Below are 24,617 nucleotides of genomic sequence, written 5' to 3'. Positions count from 1 at the left end.
TTTTGATGGACATCCAACACGTTACAATGATTTTCAGAGATTTTCAGAATTTCCTAGGCTAAATTTACAAGATAAATACTTTCACTATATATATATATATATATATATATATATATATATATATATATATATATATATATATATATATATATACAATGTGAACAGCGACAGCAACAAATTCTTTTTTTTTTTTTTAATTAAAATTATTTTTATTATTAATAATTTTCCCGTTCAGTCAGGTCCGGCTCCTCCGGAAGTGCGTCACGCCCGTGACGTCACCCGGGTGAAGGCGTTGCGGCTCCGCGAGTCCGAGAACGGGAGAGGATTCAACATGGCGGACCTCGAAGACGTTACGCTGGACGGCAGACCGCTCCATTCTCTCCGAGTGGCGGACCTAAAAGCGGCGCTGGACGAGAGGGGCCTGTCGAAGAGCGGACAGAAGAACGCGCTCGTCAAGAGGCTCAAGGGGGTCAGTTGGAAACGTGGTTTTGACGCGGGGAAGGGGGGGACCGTGATCCGGGGCCGAGTGCTAACTCAGTAGCCCCGCTAGCGGTCTGTACCTTTTGTGTTTGTTTGTTTGGCCCCGTAAACGGGCCGGAGAGCCGCGCTAACCCCACACACCGCACCGCTGCTCCCCGCAAGCGTCGCCGGCCCTCGGTGCTCCCTCGCTACGGTTAGCTGGCTGGCGCTAGTTAGTTTGGAAGTTGTCGGCGGGTCTGCGCTTTGTGCGTTTGGCTCCGGGAGGCATTTCTGAGGGGAGGGGGGTGTGGGTGGTCATCACCCCGGTGGGGGGGAGCGTGTAGTGGCGGATCAACACGATCCGTCCTCGCCGCCCCCACTTTTGACCCGCTCCGTTACATTTTTAACGTTTATTCGTCAGCTGACCGCCGTGGCCTTTCAGGAGTGGTGAGGTGCAGACGTGCTGTGGCGCCGTAACACGGGCGCAGTGTCGGGTTTAACGGGGCTCGGTTCGTTCACTCACGACATCCCGGGGAAGGTCCAGCTATGATTCTTTTACACCCCGCGGGGGTTTTCTCGTTAATTCAGCTGCTTGTCGTTGTCTAGATGACATGCCCGCTGCAGCCACATGTTGAATGAATGCTCCTTTTCTTCAGTAAGAATATCTAAACTTTCTGTGCAAACATTTTCTTTTTTCTTTGAATGGTTGGTGGTGTGTGTGTGTAGACTTCTCTTAAAAAATACATTTGAAGTAAAAAAAAAATCATTGTTTATTTGTTGTGGTAGACAATTTTTTGCCATGTCTTGTGTGGTTGAATTGGCTAATGTGACGTTATAAGTCGATATTAACTGGCTCCATTATTTGTACACACAGCTGGTGACTTCTTAGATTTACATGTACAGACTTCTGGTTCCTCACACTTTGTCTCCCACCAACTGACCACTACTTACCAGAAATATGCCGGATTTGTTTGGAAGTCCGTTTATAATCTGGTCTGCAGTAGTAGTGCCAGGGTAGTGGATGCTATGTTGGTAGAAGTGTTTCACTGCATCTCTGCAGGAGTTATGACACATGGAACCACTACTACCTGGATGAGAGTATAAAACCTATAAGCCCAACCTACAGCATGTTTTTATAAGTAAAAAGAAGTCAGTGTGTGTGTTTATATGCACAACGATTTTTATTCAGTTCACTTTGTGTGTGTCTAAATGCTTAACAGGCACTCATGCTGGAGAATCTTCAAAGAACCTCCACCCATCACCCTGGCCTGCAGCCAAACTCCCAGGTGAGTTCTGCTATTACTAGTAGCTACATGTAGCTTTGTTATATGGCTAAAACACGAACCCCAACGCTCTTGTGCCGTCTCTGTGCCTCAGATTGGGGAGGAGATGAGTCAAAACAGCTTTATTAAGCAGTACCTCGCCAAGCAGCAGGAGCTCCTCAGACAGCGTCTAGAGAGAGAGGCGCGAGAGGCAGCCGAGACCGCAGGTGAGTCGACAGCTCGTCACTTCTCCGACTGTCCGGTGCCTGTTTTTTTATTGGCTGTTGGGACACATTCTCACAACAGATCTCACTTATACAGCGGGGAAAGAACAATTGTGTGGAACGTTCCTTGATTACGCTGGTTCCTCACAAACAACTGCATTGTATATAGGCACGTGTAGCATGATCTTACAGAACACAGTGAAAAGTCTTGAAAGGTCAGTCTGGTAAAGTGCATGTGTATGTATTGAGGGGTTGTAGACCATATGCTTCCAAACTGCAGTTTACGATTAATATAACAGCCCAGTTATTGCACTGTAGCAAATTACTGAATGTGAATGAGAAACAGTAAGTATAAAGTACTGTATAAATGTGTATAAAGTATTGTTTGGACAGATTAATAAGAATTCAAGGATTGGGTACCCATGGTGTTTATGCTCAAAATTAGCTATTTTTGTGATGCATCAGTATTCAGGCTGATATTAAAATTAGACAGATTTGGAAAACAAATGGATGGAATAACAGAATTCAGCAAGTGAAGCTATTTTTAGAAGATGAACTGATTTCAGTAGATGAACACAAGCTGTAATGTCCCTGCTCTTTGTACAAAACTTTTTTGTTATTGTTATTAGTAGTGGCATTTACAAAAACTCACAAATAATATTCCAGGCTGACCCTGTACCAGAAACCAGTCCAGTGCAAATTCTCTAGTAAATGTGCCAGATACTCATTTCTGCTGTGTGCATTTGCTGTGTGTTATGGTGAGAGGCATACTGACATTTTAAGACAAAAGCGTAGCATGCTTTGAGAATGTGGGTGCATGTGATTTAAGTCACACGTGAACACGTTTGCTGGTCCTCATGTTATTGCTCTGTGGAACGTTCCATGCACAGCGTGCAGGAGACGGGGAGTGTGCACTGTCGACATGGCCCTGCGTAGGTCTGAGATGTCTGCTTGTCTCTGTTACAGACCAGGAAGACCATGCAGAAACTAATGACGGCACAAAACGTTCTGCCCCAGAGGAGGTCAGGCCCATAAGAATTCGCCTGCTGATCCTTCGTTGTTTGTCCTCATTGTAGATTGTACATTCATGCTTTTAAAAAAAAGTGTTTTGACAAAGTTATGAACAAGTTTGTAGTGTAGTAATATTCCTGTCAGTTGTATTTTCCTAATTTCTTATAGGTTTTTGGTTTGAATCTAAAAACTTCTTGTTCTACTTCCATTTCTCCAATAGGATACTGCCCCATTGTCAGCTGACCAAAACAAACCTCCTGCCTCATTAGTAAGTGAGGGCCTTGGTCTCCCAGCAAGGGACGGCAACGGCCTGAGAGAGAGAGATGTTTCTGCACAGCCATCAGCATCTGCACCTGCCCCAGCGAGTATTTCTCAGGGGAATGTAGGTGAAAGGGGTCCAACTTCAAGCCGTGCGCCTGTGGACAGTGATGAGGAGAGCAATGGCGGAGAAGACGACGACGATGATGACGACGAGGAAGAGTGGAGTGCGGCTGCTCAGCAGTGTGGTAGGCGAGAACGTCCACTGAGCCTCCCACCCAGACAGAGGTCTGGAGAGTCTCGTTTACAGCAACCATCACCACACATTCCCTTACAGCTCAGGGAGCCAACTCCTCCGCCCTCACCTCCGCCAGAGCTTTCGTTTCCTCTCCCGGACACCCCTAAACAGAGTCCTCCTAGTCCAGGAGAGCCACCGTCCAGGCAGCGTGTGTCCAGCACATCGGGCTCTGGGAGTTCTAGTAGCCGTAGCAGTAGCCCTGAGCCATCAGGCGATTTCGCAGAACGTAGGCCAGGTCCACTCACACTTCTCGCACGCAAGATGGAGTCAGAAGGAGCTTTCTCTGGGAAAGGGCAGCACGGGCGCGAGGATGAAGAAGATGGCGCCGTCATTCCCTCAAGCTTGACGAGCAGAGGCCACACTGAAGGTGTTGTGTCCGCCATTACGCACACAGCTAATGCGACATCACTTCAGGTTTGTCCTGTTTCAGTTATATCCAAGCAAGGAGCTGTGGAACCTTCTTTCGATAGACAGAGACAGGAACAAGAGTGGGCCTTGGAGAAAGGCAGGGAAGACCGCAGACGAACCTTGGAAAGGCTCAAGACACTGGAAAGAGAAGATGCTCTTAAGAGGGAGAAGGAAGAGCGAGAAAGAGCTGTGCAACTGGAAAAGGAGAGAATTTTGCAGTTGGAAAAAGAAGAAAAAAGGCGGTTATTGGAACGAGAGAAACTTGAGAAAGAGGAGGCCTTGAAAAGAGAAAAAGCACTAGAACAGGAGAGACTGGAACGGGAAAGACAGGAAAGAGAACAGGCCATAGAATTGGAGAGACAGGAAAGAGAAAAGATTTTGGAGCAGGAGAGACTAGAGAGAGAACGAGTTCTAGAACTAAAAAGAATAGAAAAGGAACAAGCCTTGGAGAGGGAAAGACAAAAAAAAGAAAAGGAAAGACTGGAGAGGGAGAAGGCTCTAGAGCAAGAGAGACTGGAGAGGGAGAAGGCTCTAGAGCAAGAGAGACTGGAGAGGGAGAAGGCTCTAGAGCAAGAGAGACTGGAGAGGGAGAAGGCTCTAGAGCAAGAGAGACTGGAGAGGGAGAAGGCTCTAGAGCAAGAGAGACTGGAGAGGGAGAAGGCTCTAGAGCTAGAGAGACTGGAGAGGGAGAAGGCTCTAGAGCTAGAGAGACTGGAGAGGGAGAGAGCTTTGAAAGAGAGGCTCGAGAGGGAGAAGGCTCTAGAGCAAGAGAGGCTCGAGAGGGAGAAGGCTCTAGAGCAAGAGAGGCTCGAGAGGGAGAGAGCTTTGAAAGAGAGACTGGAGAGGGAGAAGGCTCTAGAGCTAGAGAGACTGGAGAGGGAGAAGGCTCTAGAGCTAGAGAGACTGGAGAGGGAGAAGGCTCTAGAGCTAGAGAGACTGGAGAGGGAGAAGGCTCTAGAGCAAGAGAGGCTCGAGAGGGAGAAGGCTCTAGAGCAAGAGAGGCTCGAGAGGGAGAAGGCTCTAGAGCAAGAGAGGGTTGAGAGGGAGAGAGCTCTGAAAGAGAGACTGGAGAGGGAGAAGGCTCTAGAGGAAGAGAGACTGGAGAGGGAGAGAGCTATGGAGAGAGAGAGATTGGAAAGGGAGAAAGCTATAGAGCAAGAGAGACTGGAGAGGGAGAGAGCTCTTGCGCAGGAACGGCTGGAAAAGGAGCGAGCTCTTGAGCAAGAGAAACTGGAGAAGGAGAAAGCTCTTGAGCAAGAGAGACTGGAGAAGGAGAAAGCTCTTGAACAGGAGAAACTTAAGAGGGAGAAGGCACTAAAGGAAGAGAGACTGGAGAGGGAGAGAGGTCTAGAGCTAGAAAGGGAAGACTTGAAAAGAGAAAGACGGCAAATGATTGAAAGAGAAGGAAAAGGACAAGGTCTAGAACAAGAGAGGCCTCGATCCTTGGTAGAAGAGAAAGAAGAGCCACAGGAGCAAGATATGGAAAGAACTACAAAACTGAGGAAGCAGAACAGAATGAAGTCTGTGCAGAGTGACTGGCAGATGGAGCAGGAGAAAGAGAAACTCTGCCTTAAGGGTCATTCTGCAGCAGAAATGGAAGGTCAAGAGAACCAAACTGGTGTTCATTCTGAAAAACATTGTCCATTTAATTCTCCTACTGTTACAAAGCCTTTATCAACCCAGTCCACTTCCAAAAAGTTTCGCCTTCTCAGAGATCCTGCGAGAGATACTTCATCACCCTCGTCATTCTCCACAGCCTCAGTGTTAAAGAGGCCTCGTGCCTTCTCTGACAGCCCAGATCCACAGTATGCTCCTCCTGTCCAGGCCCCAAGCAAGCCAAAAGAGCCTGTCCTGGTTCTGGCAAGTCAGACGTCACCACAATTGATGAGGCAAGGGGTCCTTGTTTCAGCATCTATTCATGTTGAGAGCAAAACATCAGAACTTGATAAACCAACGCAGGTAAAGTCTCCATCAGAAGAGAAACCTGAAGCTGTGGTACCTCCACCTAGCATAATGCATCCAGTGGCAGGTCGTGGGGGACTAGAAGAAAACAGAACAGTCCAGAAAGCAGAGCAGGAGATGTCCAAAAAAGGTCACAATGCACCCAAGACCTCTTCACATCCTCGCTCCTCACCAGAGCAGTGTGAGAAGGAACAGAGAAAGGAGAAGAGGGGAAAACGATCGTCGTCCACCAGTGGCTCTTCATCTGACTCTGATTCTGGATCTTCATCTTCATCACGTTCCTCTGGTTCCTCTTCATCACAGGACAGAACATGCTCTACGACACGTGGCCGAAGGGTGAGTGGTTCATAGCTTCCCTGTCAAAGATCGTGAATATCCAGTCTTATATCTAGAATATCTAGAAACTCCAAAAGAATGACCTTTCTCTATGTACTATATCTGTAGTCAGTGATTGATTACAGTGGACAATAATGATGTCAATATTAAACAAAACCTATTGACACAGTTATAATGGGAACCAGAGGCTTTGATGTGGACAGATGGTTTTGACCTTTTTCCTCACATTTGTACTTTCATTGGTGCCAAGCAAGCATTGGTGTCGTCCTGCAGAGAAATGCATCTTAACATGGAACATTGAACATCATTCAAATCATGCTTCCTCAGAAAGGTTTAAATAGTCAGATTGACTATACGACTGTGTTTCTCAGATTGGAGTGGGCTGCGGTCGCTTTTTTGCATGCTTATTCAAGTTTAGCCTTCACAAGTACTCATAACAGGTGCCGCCTTCGTCGGTCTGATCAGATATGCATACATATTATGTGTTTAAAGTCCCTGTGTCCCTCTCAGTCAGGAGACACCCAGGAGGAGACCGTGACACAGGAGAAAGAAACCACAGACCAGCATGTGAGTGTGTCTGACACGCCTGTCATGCCCCAAAGCAGAAGATCTGGCTTCACAGGAAAAGAGGAGCATGAGGAGGTCGTTCACAGCAAGGTCAGCCAAAGACTGTCAGCTTCAAAATCATGTCAGTCAGGGTTAATGCAGCTAAAGGCACATCGTGAGGGTGCAGTCCCCTATTTCAGGAATGCACAAATAATAGAAAAAACGTCACCCCACATGAGGCTTGGTGTCTCTTACATTTGGCATACCTGGATCTACTGGGATGATGAAAACAGATGACTTGGTTATTAAATTATTAAAGTGGATCACCTTTGACCTTTCATCACTCTTTATCTGACCTTTGCCCCACTACATAGTTAAGATTTGAGTGGGGTTTTTTTTTACTGACAGGAATTTTGTTTTTGCACTACCAAAATTGCCAACTGTTCAATTGCTCCTTTCTGATGGGTTTATTGATCACATTCATTTTGATGCATCTATTCAGAAACCCTCTCATACTGACTGTTGTAGATTACATATGATTGACTATTTAGTAATGATTGTACATGTTGTACAATATAATCATTAGGTGCCAACTTTGTGTTCGCTCTTATTTGAAAGACGTTTCCCGTTCATTGCCAAACAGGCTTGACTCCGATTTTGAGAGCATCTCCACCGTAGCTATGGTATCTACTGAAGCATGTGCAAAATGAGTTGATATCTGTGCATATGTGACTCATTGTGTAATTTGGTTTGCTGTGCCTTCATAGTCTGCATGCTTCTGCAGATCATCATATATCTTTTTCTGTGGGTTCTTTTGAAATTGCTCCAAAGCACCGTTATAGACCCTGAGGATGTGGTGGTGTTCTATTATTTCTGCTATGAGTGTTGTGATAAAGAACTTGATGTAGCAAAAATAATTATAAGCAGAAATTCAGCTTTCATGACTCCAAAATGTCTCGGTTTTAATGAAAGTCCCCAGGCTGTTTTCTCTCAGTGAGCTAATGTGATTGACCAAATCTTACACTTTTTTACGTACCCACACTGTTAGCTTTTAATAGCAATTTATTTATTGCTGAAAATGAGTCGTAGCAGTCAGTAAAGGAGACAACACGCTAAACCGCAATGTCTTTGCACTGCTGCAAACTTGTAAATCTTAAATCAAAAAAATTTCAACAGTAATAGTGTTGACGGAATGTAAACGACACTGGCTCAAATCGGCACCTACAGCAGAACAATAGTTTGTTTCAGCTAGTGTTGGGCCGGTGAAAAGTAGGAAACGCTGTTCTAGATACATGATGAGCTACAGACAATACTTGTATAATTATTTTTAAACGGTGCTGGAGGGCTTGAAAATAGGGTGCTAGTTATTTATTGCCATTCCGTTTTTGTTTTAATGTGTTCACCTGACCAAAATAAGCTAGTTATCTACATAATACAGCTGGAAATTGGAAAACACAATTCACATTTACAGTGTACTTAATGTGCTATTCACAACTCGTGTGCTTTTCAGAAGCCTTGTCACAGCGTCCTGGATGAAAAGGTGGCCCCACCAGGGAGGGAGGAACCCGCAGAGGAACATCCCAAACCAGACGCCAAAAGGTCTGTGATCGACGGCACCCATGTGCACACACCAAGCTATAAAAACCGTGTATGAAATATAACAGCAGCCAAATGAGTGAAACTGATTTTCTCCCCAGAATACCGATGCATCTTATTATAAATGTGAATATTTACCCAGGCCAGATTAAACTGCCACACCTTTCTGTAATAAGGATGTGTCCTGCACATGAGAAATATAGCACTTGTTGTTAGGGTGGACACTTTAAGAGGAGGACGCGAAGAGGATAGAGAGATCACACTAAATACAGATTAAATGCAAAACTACTCCCATAATGGCCGTCCAGATTTAATCTAGAAATCTGTTCTATACATTAATGTTCTGCTCACGAAACATGGCATGTGCATGCAATGTGTTAACGTCTGGCATAGTGTGGTGATGGCACGAAGTTGATCTTCCTTCATCAAACACGTGACACATTTAGTGTGACAGGGTGTGCTCACCACTGGCATCGGATGTTCCTTTTATTTTTTGGACATTTTCACACACCGTCGCAATTATCCTGACTATTAAATCAGTGAAATACAAGATACCTGCATCTACGTGTGAGCTAAAAAGGAACTATTGATCCGTCTAAATCACATATGTCAAAGTCAAGGCCCGCGGGCCAGATCCGGCCCGCGAATTGATTATCTATGGCCCCCTGGATGATATTTAATTACTATTAGAACCGGCCCGCAGGCCACAGCCGCCCGATGGTGTTTTGCACGCACAAACACTACATTCCCCACAATGCAACGGTAGCCCGCGAAGTCACTGCAGCGCACACAAGCGGCGAGGGTCCGCGCGGCGAAAATGACGCAATAGCAGTGGCTCTGCCCGTGCGCGAGGGCGTTGCACGCTGTCGATTCGCAAGGTCGTGCACCTCTCGAATTTTGTAACTGCACGCACCAGTTAAACTTAATTAAGTTAGATATTTATACATATAGTCGAAATGATTTGAAATAATTCGCTTTTTTATTCACATTATTTAATGGTTGTTTATTTTCAAAACGCCCAATCTTAACGTCTTCACGTTCTCTCATGTTTCGTCCTGGAATTACAAGAGGCTCGTATTTGTTAACGTAATACATTTGTTGTGAAACGAAGTCGTTACAATTACAAGCATTTTCAAGTACTTTAGCCTAAATTCCAGCACTTTTCAAACCTTTATTACTTTATTAATTTAATGTACAGGACATGTTTTCTTTGAAGGAAGTTTGTTTTTATCTGTTTGCTTGTTGAAAAATGTTTTCACTTGAAATTACTGACAGATCCATAAGAAAATATTGCTTTATTCATTTAAGCATTAAATAGTATACACTGTGTTGGGTCTTGGTTCAATAGGCTATGTGCAATCATTTCAATATGTTTTTGTGACGGGCGGTGTGAGCAACTGAAAAGGAAGCGATCACGCCAAGTCTCAGGGAAAATTAAGGATGTTTTAATAGAAAGTGTGCAAACCAAAACCCGTGCAAAAGATCCAAATTAAGGATATAATGACCAGCGGTCAACTGGTACAAAGACAAGACATATATAGGCAAACAAACGACCCTCAGGTGAGACGGATCACGGGCTCCGCCCACTTGAGGGACGCACATGACGTCACCAAACAACAACAACAACAGCCGCTGTGGACGGAGGCGGCTGGTAGGGGGCCGCCTCACCGTGACAGTTTTAATAAACATTGAACCAGTCCGGCCCTCGGCTTGTAGCAAATTTGGTTTTTTGGCCCTCTGTGTATTTGACTATGACATCCCTGGTCTAAATCAACTACAAGTTCGTCCCAGGATGACAAATGGGGTGTCTGACATGATGCCTGGATTGAGGGTGGGGAGCTGTCAGGCCACCGTGGCTGCTTTATGCATCACTTACGTTGCACGCTTGGGAATATAATTAAATTTTTTAATATCTATAAATACATATTAAATAAATATATATTAAATACATGTTCTACATATTAACGGCTCTTGCTATCCGTGTTTTGTTGTGTTATTTGAAACCACTACATTGAGAAGATACTTTATACGCATGTTGCTCACTGTGTAAGGTGTGAAATCTAAATGAACGTGTCCTATAAATGTGTGACCGGGGTGTTTTAATAGAGAAACGTCTTCGTTATCGTTATCATTATTAGTTTTTCGGAGTGAGTTTGATAACGAAGCGGTGCGTTACATGATTCTATTGCCGGACGCGCAAGTTTTCTGACAGGCACTCGACAGGACGACCCGGCTGCGCGTGGGACCGGGAGAACGGGGTCCTACTGTTGCCCCGCGCCTACCGTTTTTATCCAACATGGCTGTTCTTCGCGTTTCATTTAGCCAATATCGCTACTTCATATCACCCTGAAGGGGAGGTTGGGGGGAGAAGTTGTTTAAAACACCGTGTTTCATGTGTGTTTGGTGGTTAAGACGAGATTTGTGCATCTCCGAAGGGAAACGTGTGTTTAATTTTCTGTTAAACTGTATCGGTTCACTCGAGCATCACTGCATCGGTTCACTCGAGCATTACTGCATCGGTTCACTCGAGCATCACTGCATCGGTTCACTCGAGCATCACTGCATCGGTTCACTCGGCGGCACCGGTGACGAGAAACGTGAACGTTGACGTGCGGTTCACCCAACCCGTGTTTTTTTTTGAATGAGTAAAAACCCGTTAATGCAGTCAACATGGTCATCTGAATATCAGGAGCACTAAAGTCACCTTATGATGTTGCTAAACTTATTTATCTCTTAAAGTTTGTTTAAAATGTTGATGCTTCTGAATGTAAGAGACCGGGCAGCATGTAAAGGATGTTTGTAGTAGGAATTTCAGGTAATAAAAAGGGTTTTTTTGTTGCATCTTTTGAAACACTTGAACAAACACATTCTTGATTAAGGTTAACGAAATATTAAATTGTTAAATAATCAGAATTAAATCTGAACTGTCTGTTTTTGTTTGCTTGTCTTTGTAGATATTGAGGATTTAAGCTTTAATGTCTGTCACCTTTAATTCACATCCAGCACAGACATGCGATCATCATAAAATGTCAGTCATCATAACACGTTCCCCTTCCCTCCACTGTCCCTCCAGCAGCAGTGTGTTGAAGGACGCGGTCATGGCAGAACCTGAGGTCATCCTGGGGGTCCTGGAGGAGGTAAGAATACGAAAACGTTCCTCAGCTCTCCCGCAGTAAGAATGACCAGCAGCGCACACAACACCCGCCCCGTACATAATGTTTTGGTGCTTGCATTTTCTAAAGCATTTGAAACACTTTCTGAATTTATTTTAAGTGCACAAAATATTTTACAGTTATACAGCAGTCTATGCATCTGCTGTTGGTCTGTGCATAGATATACATATTTCTATTACATGTCATATTTTAAAGCATGTCTGTTGTCAGTGCCAGAGGTTATAACCTGTTACAGCAAACTGTTTCATTGCAAAGTCTTAGCTGACTTAGTTGAAGGTGTTTATTATGAGATGATTGTGCTGTTGTATGAACCTTTGCTGATGCTGTCCTTGACAGAACCAGCAGGGGGTGCTCTCTCTCTCTCTCTCTCTCTCTCTCTCTCTCTCTCTCTCTCTCTCTCTCTCTCTCTCTCTCTCTCTCTCTCTCTCTCTCTCTCTCTCCCTCTCTCTGGCTGATGTTTAAAATCCCCCTTGATTTGTTGTAAAGGTGATCATGCCTCTTCCATTGCCTCTAATGGTACCTGCATACTACTACCACTACTACTGCACCTGTTCTGCTATTGCCAAGCGCCGTGGCTATACCTGATAGGCCCCACGACTCTGCACTGCAGTGGGACACGTCTGGTTAACAGCGGCCACATTTCCAATGGAGATGGCTTGGATTAGCTGCAGTTTGGACTGTTGAACGGGGGGGGGGGGGGGGGGCTGATCTGGGCCAGCGGGCGCTCACACAACACCTCGCCTGCACACATGTCGTCCCTCCCCCCTCTCCTTCAAACAATAGCACGGACATTGAGTGTGCAATCAAGATCCGGGGTGTTTTTTATTTTTTACTTTACATCTCTGAAAGGCTGACGTTTGGCCCTTGACAGACTTTTTCAGTTTGAAATTGAAAGGCAGACAAATTCATGCCTGTTTAAAGCTCTGTCAACAAGTATGTTGTAGTATGGACATTTCCACTCAACCTGAGTCAAGATGCTTGGACACTGATCTCGAGATCAATCCTTTTGGATGTTGAGTTTTTATTATTATTTTTACTTCACAGCCTGGTATGGGCTGGAGTGGACTAACTCCACCAGCAGCTCTCACGGAACCAGACCGAGACTGCACAGCTCTGCAGATGGTCAGGAGTCAGTGCACATTCCTAAAGACTGTAGCGCGCAGGCGTCAGAGGTGGCGTGACGCCGTACGTCTCACGTGCCGTTCTAGAACAGGACGGCTTTCCGTTTACCTCAGAGCTGCATCTGTGTGTCATGGAATCAAACAAAGATTTACTGAACGGCACAAACGTGGACTCTTCTCCTGTCGTGCTCCATCAAACTCTACTTCTGCATAAACCAGATGACAGAATTCCACTCAAACTTCGCAACCTGATCGAACTGTTGTTGCCTAGATACAGTGCATGCAGACGTGAGATTGAGCCATAGTCCAACCCATTGAAGAACAGGTGTCAATGGTACCAGGAAATAAGTAGTGTCTCTCCCATTTTCTACTTTTAAGAGTTTAAAATACACATCATAGGTTGTTTGCTAGCCCTCAAATTAATCCACTAACTACATGAACTAGAGCATATCAAGGCTACTGCAGGTTTTAGAAAGAGCACCTAAAACGCACAATATTTGTTGGAAGTCTCCATTACAGTAGAGGACAGCTGTCAAGCAGCAGAGAAGTGTTAAAGTAGTAATTACTAGAAATGTTAGCTAGCATGCACTTTAATAAAAAGTTTTGATTTTGTTTAACAGACCACATCTTCATAACATTTTAAATTATTGATCCCAGATTAACTGGGAAGACTGCTCTCCAGCTTTTTTAATTTTCTGGACCTAATCCAGTCTTTGAGTTCAGTGATAAAGCAACACACTTGATTCAGTAACAGGTTACCTCTTCTCCTAGTGTCTCGATAGTTACTCGTCTCCTGTGTCTCACTCCAGTCTCCACATTCCTGCTCATCCTGGGTGTGTCCATGTGGGCCTGTCTCACCTGTCTCACCTCTCTCCCTTTGCTGGGCTGTGTTTGTTTTGTCTTTGTTTCAGAGCACCACCCCAAAGGCTTTGGCAGCCCGCAGGATTTCGCTGAGCAGTGAGTATCTGTCCTTCTCTCCAAGAGAAACAGCTTTGGCTTCATCAGCGCTTCTAAGTGCAAATCTTTCATTTCGTCCATATCTTTGGTTTAGTTAGCTGGGGGAAACGTAGTTTTTAAAATTGTGGACTTTTATAGCAGTGTAGGCAAATACTAGACAAGTGAAGAGACAGCATTGTGAAAAGTAGCAGGGTCCACTCGGACATTGGGAAGAACACCAGTCGTGTTCACAGGTCATGCAGTGAGTTTTACAAGTTCCATGTCCCATAAGTGAACACGCCCTGCTGTGGTTTTATATAGCCCAGTTTGATTCACTGACTGGTTTTTGTCAGCTTCTTGTTCTTAACAAATTCAGGTAGTTGGATCAAACTCATTTCATCTCTCTGAACCCGAGTTGCCCACTTCTGGCAAATTGAGCGAGATGCTGGCGTCTAGTCATGACTGACCTGACCTAGAATATTTCATAATTAAGTGAGGGGAAAAAAACACTCGTCCGAGTGTTTTAAATCCTTGGATTTAATTGTTGAAGTTAGGGTTGCAGCGGTAACCGGTTTCACGGTATACCACGGTATTAAAATGCACGGTTATCATACCGTGTGCGTTTGCTTATTACCGGTAAAAAGCAAGCCAGCGGAGAAACTGACCCGCGCATGCGCAACTCCGCTCCGGTTCAGCTACTCAGCACACAGCAGTGAGAATGGCAGAAAGTGCATCAGACTTAACACATTTTTTAACAAAAAAAAAAGCTAAACTAAAATCAGTGGCGAAAATGACGTAATCGCGGTGGCTCCGCCCGTGCGCGAGGGTCTCGCGCGCTGTCGATTCGCGAGGTCGTGCACCTCTCGAATTTTGTAACTAATGAACAAAGTCATGTTTGCAGGATTCATACACGTTTAAAAGGTGGAATTAAAACACTTGTACGTCACTTTAAAGGTCCGTTTCAATATTTCCCAGCACCTTAAACTTAATTAAGTTAAATATTTATACATATACTCGAAATAATTCGCTTTTTCATCACATTATTTAATGGTTGTTTATTTCCAAAACGCCCAATCTTAACGTCTTCACGTTCTCTCATGTTTCGTCCTGGAATTAAAAGAGGCTCGTATTTGTTAACGTAAGACAAAAGAACTGTGCGGAGTCGCTTGCTACGGTCACTAGTGAAAGTATAAACCTAGCTTTTTATGGTCCTTGCTTTCACTGGATGTGAAAGACGCTATTAATTTACATGCGTTCAAATTCTAACGTACCTGTTTTTGATATGTTAAAACCAGACTCGGTGTGAAAACCTTAAAATAGACATCTCTATTGTGATGATGTCAGAAATAAATCCTCTCTTCCTGCAGTATCTGTTATAGTTATAGTTGTATAGTTGTACTGCCAAGTTATATTCCAACTTGGCAGTACAACGGACGTTTACAACAGTTGTTGATCAGACACTGACCCAGGCTCAGTTTATCAGATATTAAATAATTTAAACTTAAATAATTGTACTGAAATCCATGATTTAGGTTTCTCTAATTTTGCAGTATTTATATAAACATGTGTACGGCTTATTTTTTTAAAGGACACATTTTGTATACAATAGTTCCAGGTTTCTACAATAAATAGTTAATTGAACAAAAATAACTTGTTGTAATTTCTTTAAGGGTCGGTGTATCTTTTAATAATATACAAACTAACTGTGATACCGTGATAACCGTGATACCGCGGTATTTTCTGAGACGGTTATCATACCGTGAAAATCTCATACCGTTGCAACCCTAGTTGAAGTGTATCTTTATCTGTTCGTTGTGATTTGGTGTTCCTTGCTAAAAGACACGTGGCATTTGCTGAGGTGAAGTGTGGAGCAGACGCCGTTTATTTATAGCAGAGCCGTCCTAACATTACCTGTCTTTCTCACTCTGCCCTCTGATGAAGTCCTTTTGGTTCTGGAGATCTCTGCCTGCATTGCGTGTGATGCTAACAACTAGCAAGAAGTCAAAATAAAAGTCCCCATAACATCTCTAACAGTGCATGTATTGTACAGGTGCTTTTAAAGATGGGAATAATGTTTGGATCGAAAATGGTGTGATGTCATGTTTGATGTAATACTGGGTAGTTTATTTATATTGGGGTGCAGGTAGTTTTTTACATGATGCTCAGTGAGTAAATCCTGTAGTTATATAAATATGACCCCTTTTAATCAGACCATCGCGGATCTGATTTCACCCTTAAATCGTGCATGAACCTGATCGTCATATACGCGTTGCATCTGTGGGGGGGGAGGCATGGCGGTCCAGACCAGTCGCTGTCGTGACGTACTGTACGAGACACGTTGCCAAGCGCCGGCTTTGTCCTGTCTGTCTCTAGGCAACAAGCAGCCTCCCGGTACAGGATGCTCTGAGGGGGAGGGGGAGGCGGCGTCCGGTCCTGCCGCAGGGGCGGGACGCAAGAGGAGGTGGGGCTCCAGCACCGCCGTCACGGCCAAGAAGCCGTCCATCAGCATCACCACGGACTCTCTGAAGGTACCGCCCCCTTTCATGCGCCACTACAGCCGTTCAGTGGCGACCTAAGGCTCTATGTATGCGCGTCTATTTTCAGCGTCGTCACACCTGTTTCCGCCATTTGATGGGATTATTGCTTCTGTTTCTGTAGTCACTGATTCCAGACATCAGGGCAGGCGTATCGCAAGACACCGTACTGGACCTGCACCCAGATGAGCCACACCTGTCTGCAGAAGAGGACCTAGAGGAGCAGGGAGACCAGGATCTGAAGATTCGACGAACTGTTACACAGGTATGTGTGTGTGTGTGTGTGTGTGTGTGTGTGTGTGTGTAGTCTGCAGGCATGAAAATCTGTCACCTTTCGGCGAAATTCGCCGTTTTGAAGTTGAAAAGGGTGACCTACGTGAATCGTGTAGATCCGATGAGTTTTTTGTTTGGGGGGGGTCGGGAGATTATATGTATATATTTTAATTATCATTGACTTAATTAGCAAACAGAGCACTTCCGAAATCGGCAATTTCAATGACACAGTGGCCAGCAGTTTCCGCCCAGAACCTTCATAGAGGCCAAATAGCGTTTCAATCATACGAACGTTCTTCATTCATGTTATTCATTTACTGCTAAGCGGGACGAGAAGCAGGACCTAGTGCTACACCGCGGACATGTCAGAAGAGCGTACATTTACCACTACATTTACCAGATCGTACATTTACCACTACATTTACCACATCGTACATTTACCAGATCGTACATTTACCACATCGTACATTTTTAATTGGGTGGATTTAATTGGGTTATTAATGGTTTCAATCATTTTCATATTTTGCGGTAAAACAAAGTTACTGCCGTTCGCTACAGCGTTGAACACTGTCAGAACCACAAGCTCTTGTGATAATAGGCCCATCTATCTACCTATTCAAGTTCGCGTCAACCCCGTGTAGTTAACGGTGACATAAAATAAGAAACAAGATTTTTTTCTAGTGTGTCTGTAGTTGTAACTGGTGAATCCAGGGACGGGTGAGGATAACATTCGCACCAGGGCTGAAAAGGTTGAAGATGAAGTTGTAAACTCTTGTCGTTTGAGTCTACCCTGTGCTTTAGCTCATGTTAGAAAATAAAAACACGTAAACCTGGTATTTTTACCATAATTTTCGCCGCTGATGTATGTATTGGTTCATTAAGACGTAATGGTTTTGACTGAGCCATCCGGAATGGCGAAAGCGGCTTCATGCGTTTACGGATTGCGTTTACATTTAATCCATTGACATGACAGTCAAAAAAAATTTTTTTATGGATTTTACTATATTTTACGGAGCCCGTAAGGTGACATCATGTAAAAAATAAATAAATAACGCGTGGCCACGGCTTATTAACGCGTGGGAACGAGATACTAACGTCGCCTTTCACACGCGGCAACAAAGTTTATTTTTTCACAGCAAAGCAAGCAGATCCCAGGGATGTTCGCGAACTGACTGCCCAAGGAAGGTAAACCTGGCCTTATATAAAGTAATACTTAATTATCTTGTTCGCACGCGTTAGTAAGTCTTTCGCATGCGTTAGTAAGTCGTGGCCACACGTTATTATATTTTTTACATGACGTCACCTTACGAACTCCGTAATATTTGGCATCACCTGTCGCTGTATCCCCGTACACCAGCAGCCACCCCCAACCCCCCCCCCGTCGAAGTATACCCATGACATCACATGTCAACGCCCCGTCGCCGTATCCCCATGACGTCACATGCCCCGCCCCCGGTCTTCTCACCTTTTTAACCCCTGACCCATTTTCATGCCTGGGAAATACTTCGAGGCAGATAAAGATGGAAAACCGAAGGACATGAACAAGCCAGTTTGCAAGTGGTGCTTTCGGAACATTTCAACGAAGGGCGCTAAAGCCTGGTTTATACTTGACGCGACGCGATTGGCGCGAGGGTCTGCGCGGCAAAAATGACGTAATCGCGGTGTCGATTCGCAAGGTCGTGCACCTCTCGAATTTTGTAACTTTGCGTGCGCAGCAGCGCAATGAACAGAGTCATGTTTGCAGGGTTCATACACCTTTATTAAGCCTGGTTTATACTTTCGCGAGCACATGACTCCGTAGCGCATGACTCCGCCCACCTCGCGCGACCCTGCGCAAACAGTGGAAGCGTTTATACTTTCCGCGTGCAGTGTTCTCCGAAACGATGTGTGGTAGTATAAAGAAACACCCCTCAAAAACAGGGGAATGAACATTTATGACGAATTTTAATGTTGCTTTGTGTTTCAGGTTTGAAAGTGCTGGAATTTAGGCTAAAGTACTTGAAAATGCTTGAAATTGTAACTACTTCGTTTCACAACAAATGTCTGTCTGACTGAACAGTTCTCTTGTATTACGTTAACAAATATGAGCCTCTTGTAATTCCAGGGTGAAACATGAGAGAACGTGAAGACGTTAAGATTGGGTGTTCTGAAAATAAACCACCATTAAGTATAAACCAGGCTTAAGGTGGAGTTCAAGCACTTGTACGTCACTTTCAAGGTCCAGTTCAATATTTCCCAGCACGTTAAACTTAATTAAGTTAAATATTTAAACATACTCAAAATAATTCGCTTTTTATCACATTATTTAATGGATGTCTATTTTCAAAATGCCCATTCTTAACGTCTTCACGTTCTCATATTTCGTCCTGAAATTACAAGAGGCTCGTATTTGTTAATACAAGAGAACTGTTCAGTCAGACAGATATTTGTTGTGAACCCAAGTAGTTACAATTTCAAGCATTTTCAAATACTTTAGCCTAAATTCCAGCACTTTTCAAACCTGAAACACAAAGCAACATTAAAATTCGTCAGGTAAATGTTCGTTCCCCTGTTTTTGAGGTGTGTTTCGCGAGTGACCGTAGTGTGGTAGTATAAAGAAAGTATAAACCTAGCTTAACACAACAAATCTGGCCAAACACCTGAAGGACCGGCACGCAAATTTGTACAAAGAATTCACTCAAAGAAAAGAGGTTGGTGATTATTCCCATTTCTAGTATTACAGCATACAAGATTGTGTCCGATTATGGTATCCTAGCAAATGTTTGTCATATTGGTTTAAGAGCCGTAAGTGTGACAGCATACAGGGAGAAAAAGAGTGATCGTACTACAACGGATCTATCATCTATGAATACTGATCTCTACTCTAATACTGAAGATTTAGTTACTTAAAGTTGTTTAAAGTATACTTAAAATACACTTTTTGCACTAGCCTTTTTTGACTTCTAAATGTGAATTCCAGAGTGCACTACTATTATTTATGTTAATTTATATTAATGTGCAATTATTTATTTTTCAGTTTTAATGTGGTAGGGACTACACCTTTTATTTATTTGACATTTGTGAAACAAAATACAATATTAATTTGTTTGTTTATAAAAAAATAAAAATAAAAAGGCTTTAAAACGGAAATGAGCACAGTATCTGACTTTGGTATCGAAAATGGTATCGAATTTCAATATTTTTTAAAGTATCGTATAGAAGTTGTAATTCTTAGTATCGTGACAACCCTACCACACATGCTGTGCTGACGTCATTGTTACGTGAACACGTAAAGCCGCTCGGTTGGTCAGATACATGCACTTTCTGGCCAGGTCGTACCTTCGGAGACTCAGGAGAACGGACAGAAGGACGCCAGACAGCCTGAGCATGGACGGGTGGAGGAAGAGGAAGATGATGAAGCAGGAAAAGACGTGCTCTGCCAGGAATCCAAAATGGAGGTTTCCGCGGCACCCGAGCCACTCCTCCCAACGCAGGATGTGGAAGTGAAGCCTGGTGATGACATTTGTTTATTATTATTATTATTACCTGAAACTGTAAAAACATTTGAAAGCTTATGTAGATATGGCACAAAATACCATTGCTTGCGTAACTGTATTAAACAGTAACACGGTTTGGTTAAATATTTAACAAGTTTCAGTCATGCTTGAACTTACCCAGACTGGCCTAAATCGAAACTGATTAAATGCAAAGCTGCAGTGATGTTGAAAGAGGCCACAGCAGCTTGGGCAACAACAGCCTGACTGTATTGTAATAATGGGCAAGTAGACGGGGCAACCTTTTACCAAAAAGGCATCAGTGAGGGTGACTCGTTTCAGGGCCTCTGATGGCTGCTTGCGTTGTCCCCGCCCCCGGTCCCGCCCACGTTCCCGCCCGTGTTCACCCTGGTGTTCTCCCTGCAGCCCCTGCAAATGAAACCCTGGTGCGACGCTCCATCAGTCAGCAGAAGTCCGGGGTGAGCGTCACCATCGACGACCCCGTGCGCACTGCCAAGCAGCCGTCGCCCCCGCGTGCCAAACCCTCCAACATCATTCACATCTGTAACTTGGTACGTCTTCCCTCGCCTGGCGAGCGTTTTCACAAGCCCGTCAGGCCACACACAGCTTTCTATGTAGGGCTGTCCTCTGGAGTGTGAAATGGAACAATGAGTTGAAATTTACCATCGGTTTCCAGTGATATCTGCAAACACACAAACAGCACATTGACAAGCTGGTTAGTTTGTATGGGACACCAGAGTGAGGAGAACTGTTGTACAGAACTATAAGAAATAAATTTTAATAAATTGTTTAAATGTCGATACTGAGGGAATCGTCCAGTTGTACATCATGACCAACTGAGACACTGCGACAGCTCTAGCCATTGGGGCATCTTCGCACGGCCCCCTGCGAGGTCCTTTAACGCCACCCCGTTGTGTCGACGCCTCTCAGGTCCGGCCATTCACGCTGGGCCAGCTGAAGGAGCTGCTTCACCGCACGGGCACCGTGGTGGAGGAGGGCTTCTGGATCGACAAGATCAAGTCGCACTGCTTCGTCACGGTAAGGCCGCGCAAACCTTCCGCCACATTCATCACCCGCCCGTGTCGGGGTCCCGCCCGCGTCTTGACGTTCCCGCACACTCTCCTCTCTCCAGTACTCCAGCGCGGAGGAGGCCCAGGTCACCCGCGCAGCGCTGCACGGAGTGAAATGGCCGCAGAGTAATCCCAAGTTCCTCAGCGTTGACTTTTGCCAACAGGATGAAGTGAGTGAATCCGTCGACGCCAGTTCCTGTTGTCTTACTGCGTTCCAAATGTGTCGCTGCCTCCGAATGTGAACAACTGGTTTTAGTTATGCTGACGAACCAACGTTCGATGCGAAAAATTCTGATTCAGTTTAATGTGTTCCAAACTACGTTGTACTTTTGTAAGGGTGTCATATAACATCACTCCTCACCGCCTAGCAGGTGTATATTTTTTCCTGAATACTACTGTGACTTCGTCAAGCACAACCCAGCCAATCATCAGGCACTGCTAATAGTCAACTCTGAGGCGATTTCAGTTCGGGAGACCAGCAAGAAGATATTTTGTTGTTTTCAAGCGGTCTGAGGGCTTCATCAACGCTCCGGACACCATCGAAATATATGTGGACATAAAAATACAGCTTTTATCTCAATGCTGAGATAAAATTTAATCGAAATCCATGCAGGCGAAAGTATTTTACTAGACCGCAGAAAATAGGTAGTCAGGATTGACATTTGTGTATCGAACGTCACGGTAGCTAGCAACTTTAGGCTAAAAGCGGTGTCTCTGTTTAACTCGTTCCCACAGTGTTTTCTTGAAATACAAGTTTTGTAGTTTAATATCTCAATTGTTTTCTGATATAACTTGTTGTTAAATGGTAATATAGTTAACATCACTTCGAATTAGATTATGATTATGATTAATTATTAATTATGATTAATTAGAATTAGATTATGTGAATTTCAGTCACTTGACTTCTATTGTAATTAATGTATTATATTTTAATGTGATACATGATATTATAAATATCATAACTATCAATTCTCAACCAATTTTCAAAATCCAGGTATCATTTTAAAGGTATATTTCAGCTCTGTCTAGATATGTGATTCTTTTCAACAGCTTGGGGCTGTTTGAAAATTTTGTCATCATACCTACTGGGTTAAATTGTCTGAGATTTTGCTGATGAAAATGCTTCCTAGTTCTTTAACTTCCTGTGTGCTCTAACATTCCTGCCCACTGTGTCCCCACCCCCTTCCTAAAGTTGGACTTCCACAGAGGTTTACCCGTGGGAGAGCGCCCCCTGGAGGAGGAGAGAGGAGCCACGGCGGGGCCCCGTCCGGCCGCTCCCAGCCTTTTCCCGGAGAGGGAGCTGTGGGCGGAGCGTGAGCGGGAGATGGAGCGCAGGGAGAGGGCTCGGGCGGAGCGCGAGTGGGACCGCGATAAGGTCCGAGACTACGGGCAGCCCGGAGAAGAGGGAGCGGCCCGTCGGTCTCGCTCCAGGGACCGGGAGAGGAGACGCAAGGAGAGGGGCAAGAGCGAACAGGGCAAGGGTGACAAGAAGGGTGAGCCGCTGGCCTGCAGTTCAGTCATTATGAAACCATCAATGTGCGCATAATGTTTTTTTAATTATTATTTTTAATCTGTGTTCAGAAAAGGGACCAGAAGAACCGCCTGCCAAGTTGCTGGACGACCTGTTCTGTAAAACCAAAACGGCACCGTGTATATATTGGCTTCCCCTCACTGAGGAGCAGGTCAGGACTGTCCGTCCCCAGACGTACCTTTACGCTTAGCTAGTTAGTCCTCTGTGTAGGCTCAGGGTGCACACAGGCCTGTCTGCAGAGCAGCTGTGTGGTCTCCTGCTCCGCCGGCTCGACCTTGTGCTCTGCCCGGGAACATTTCCTCTGGCTGCCGAACAACTCCAGATACATGCGCACACACACTCGTGCACATGCGCACACACACACTCGTAGGTGAACCTTAGTCCAGTGTGTAGCATTCAGTGGAAAAAGTACCTGCCCGCAATTTCTCTCTCCTGTTCTGACTGTATTTTATGCCCTCAGTTTCACTCTCCTTACTTACGGTGTGTGTGTGTGTGTGTGTGTGTGTGTACTGTAGGCCGCAGAGAGGCAGGCCGCTCGCGCCGAACGCATGAGGGAGCGTGAGAAGAGGAGGAAGGAGCTCCAGCAGCGTGAGGAAGAGGAGGAGAAGAAGAAGCGCGAGGAGGAGAGGAAACAGCGAGAGGAGGAGAGGAAACAGCGGGATGAAGAGAGGAAACAGCGCGAGGAGGAGAGCAGGGCGAGGCCCGTCAGGAGCAGCAGTCGCGGGGGTGAGGGAGAGCGGGACAGGGAGCGGGACCGGGAGCGTTGGCGGGACGGAGACGAGAGGCGGGACGCCCCCCGCAGGCCCCGCACGGGCGGCGAGCGAGCAGGCAGGAGGTCACGCAGCCGCAGCGAGTCGCCCCCGAGGGACAAACGCCACTAATGCCCCAGGCGCCGGGGGCCCCCCACGGCCTCTGATGCCGTCTGTGTACTGTAAAAGCTCCGGTCATATTGCCTGGTCATGCTCCATATAGGCTGCTGTCTTGGCGCCCCCTACCTGGGAACTGAGATACCTCCAGTGTTCCTTTGCCCCCTCAGTATTTTTGGACTTGATGTATGTGGAGTTGACATCACAACACGAATTGCCCTCTTCACCTCAAACGTGTGCTAATCAGGGCTTTTAAACTCATTACACCACTGATTGTACTCTGACAGCAGTTAAAACGCTCGGAGTCTGTACGTGTTTAGCTCATCAGGGCCACGTTGCCGGTTTAGGGTGAGTTTTCTGGTTCTCACACTCTCTTTAATGGACACCGAGGGGGGCCGTGTGCAACGGCTGGGGTGGGGTGGGGCGGGGCGGGGCTAGCATATTCATGACTGCCCTCGTACTTTAGCTCATACAACACTACGCTTGGCCCTCTGTCCGCCACTACGCTTGCCCCCCCGTGTCCAGAGACCTCCGTTGACAGAAGCTGAAGAGTGAACGCTGCCTTGAGGGCCAGCTGCTTCAGTAGCCCTGCCACCTCCACCCTGGTCTGCTCTATCTTCGTCATTCCGTCTCCCTCACCCCGGGTCCATGTTTCAGTCTCGTGTCCCTTCTCTGTCCTCCACCATTGTCCCAGCATGGAGAGTGGGACGAAAGTTTAACCACCATTTTTGATTTAAGGTTCTTTGTTTTGGGGTTTGTTCCATTGTTGATTTGGCTTTTTTTTTTTTTTACTCATTTTATCATTTTAGAATAAAAGTCATTTTTATTTTTTGTTTACTCCTGTAAGTGCTAAATGTACAAATAAAAGATTCCATTTAATAACAGACATTGTTTCTTTGGTTTGGGGACTCTGGTATCGTGTTAATTACAGAACTGGTGTTCGCTATAGTAATTATCACAGTGGGCTGTAAAATTCAGGTGAGCCCTCTAACGACACCTGAAATGAGCTCTGGGCCTCCTGTCTGTTTCCCCTGAGGGTTAGTAGGTGTGCTGAAGCAGAGGAATTATTTTTAAATACAGGATTAGGTTTAATCTGGGACAGGAAATATGACAAAAATGTGTAATTTGGTGAATCTGCAGACAATTCCTAAAATTCCTTGGTATTTAAAAATTGGCCAGAATTTTTTCCACAGTTCTAGCTGACCAATCAATAGATTTTTACTTTGAATTGGAGCATTTCTGAAATCCTTCAGGAATTT

The 24,617-nt window shown here is 45.0% G+C and overlaps 1 protein-coding gene across 2 annotated transcripts; it reads left to right on the top strand.

The window, feature by feature from the left end:
• The first annotated feature begins 299 nt into the window (after positions 1-299).
• Positions 300-24,242, top strand: acin1a (apoptotic chromatin condensation inducer 1a). Of its 2 annotated transcripts, none has more exons than XM_076973215.1 (18): positions 300-469; positions 1,680-1,745; positions 1,837-1,948; positions 2,912-2,967; positions 3,177-6,218; positions 6,729-6,875; positions 8,275-8,363; positions 11,434-11,497; positions 13,566-13,611; positions 15,964-16,118; positions 16,249-16,389; positions 19,709-19,889; positions 20,297-20,442; positions 20,822-20,929; positions 21,024-21,131; positions 22,154-22,454; positions 22,543-22,643; positions 23,008-24,242. In XM_076973215.1, exons 1-18 carry the CDS (start codon positions 332-334, stop codon positions 23,371-23,373), a joined length of 5,367 nt encoding a protein of 1,788 aa, XP_076829330.1. In that variant the 5' UTR covers positions 300-331; the 3' UTR covers positions 23,374-24,242. The 2 variants fall into 2 exon arrangements, with proteins under 2 accessions (XP_076829330.1, XP_076829331.1); XM_076973216.1 differs by having other exon boundaries at positions 301-469; positions 11,437-11,497.
• Positions 24,243-24,617: the final 375 nt, after the last annotated feature.

The sequence above is a fragment of the Brachyhypopomus gauderio genome, chromosome 14, assembly GCF_052324685.1.
Source record: "Brachyhypopomus gauderio isolate BG-103 chromosome 14, BGAUD_0.2, whole genome shotgun sequence".
Classification (NCBI taxonomy): domain Eukaryota; kingdom Metazoa; phylum Chordata; class Actinopteri; order Gymnotiformes; family Hypopomidae; genus Brachyhypopomus; species Brachyhypopomus gauderio.
Note: the sequence above shows the minus strand (reverse complement) of the source record. Positions and strands in the feature narration are given on the sequence as shown.

Coding starts and splice junctions, on each gene's coding strand:
- acin1a (XM_076973215.1), top strand. CDS start 332: ATGGCGGACCTCGAAGACGTTACGCTGGACGGCAGACCGCTCCATTCT. Junction 1,949..2,911: donor AGAGGCAGCCGAGACCGCAG/GTGAGTCGACAG, acceptor TCTCTGTTACAG/ACCAGGAAGACCATGCAGAA. Junction 2,968..3,176: donor AACGTTCTGCCCCAGAGGAG/GTCAGGCCCATA, acceptor TTTCTCCAATAG/GATACTGCCCCATTGTCAGC.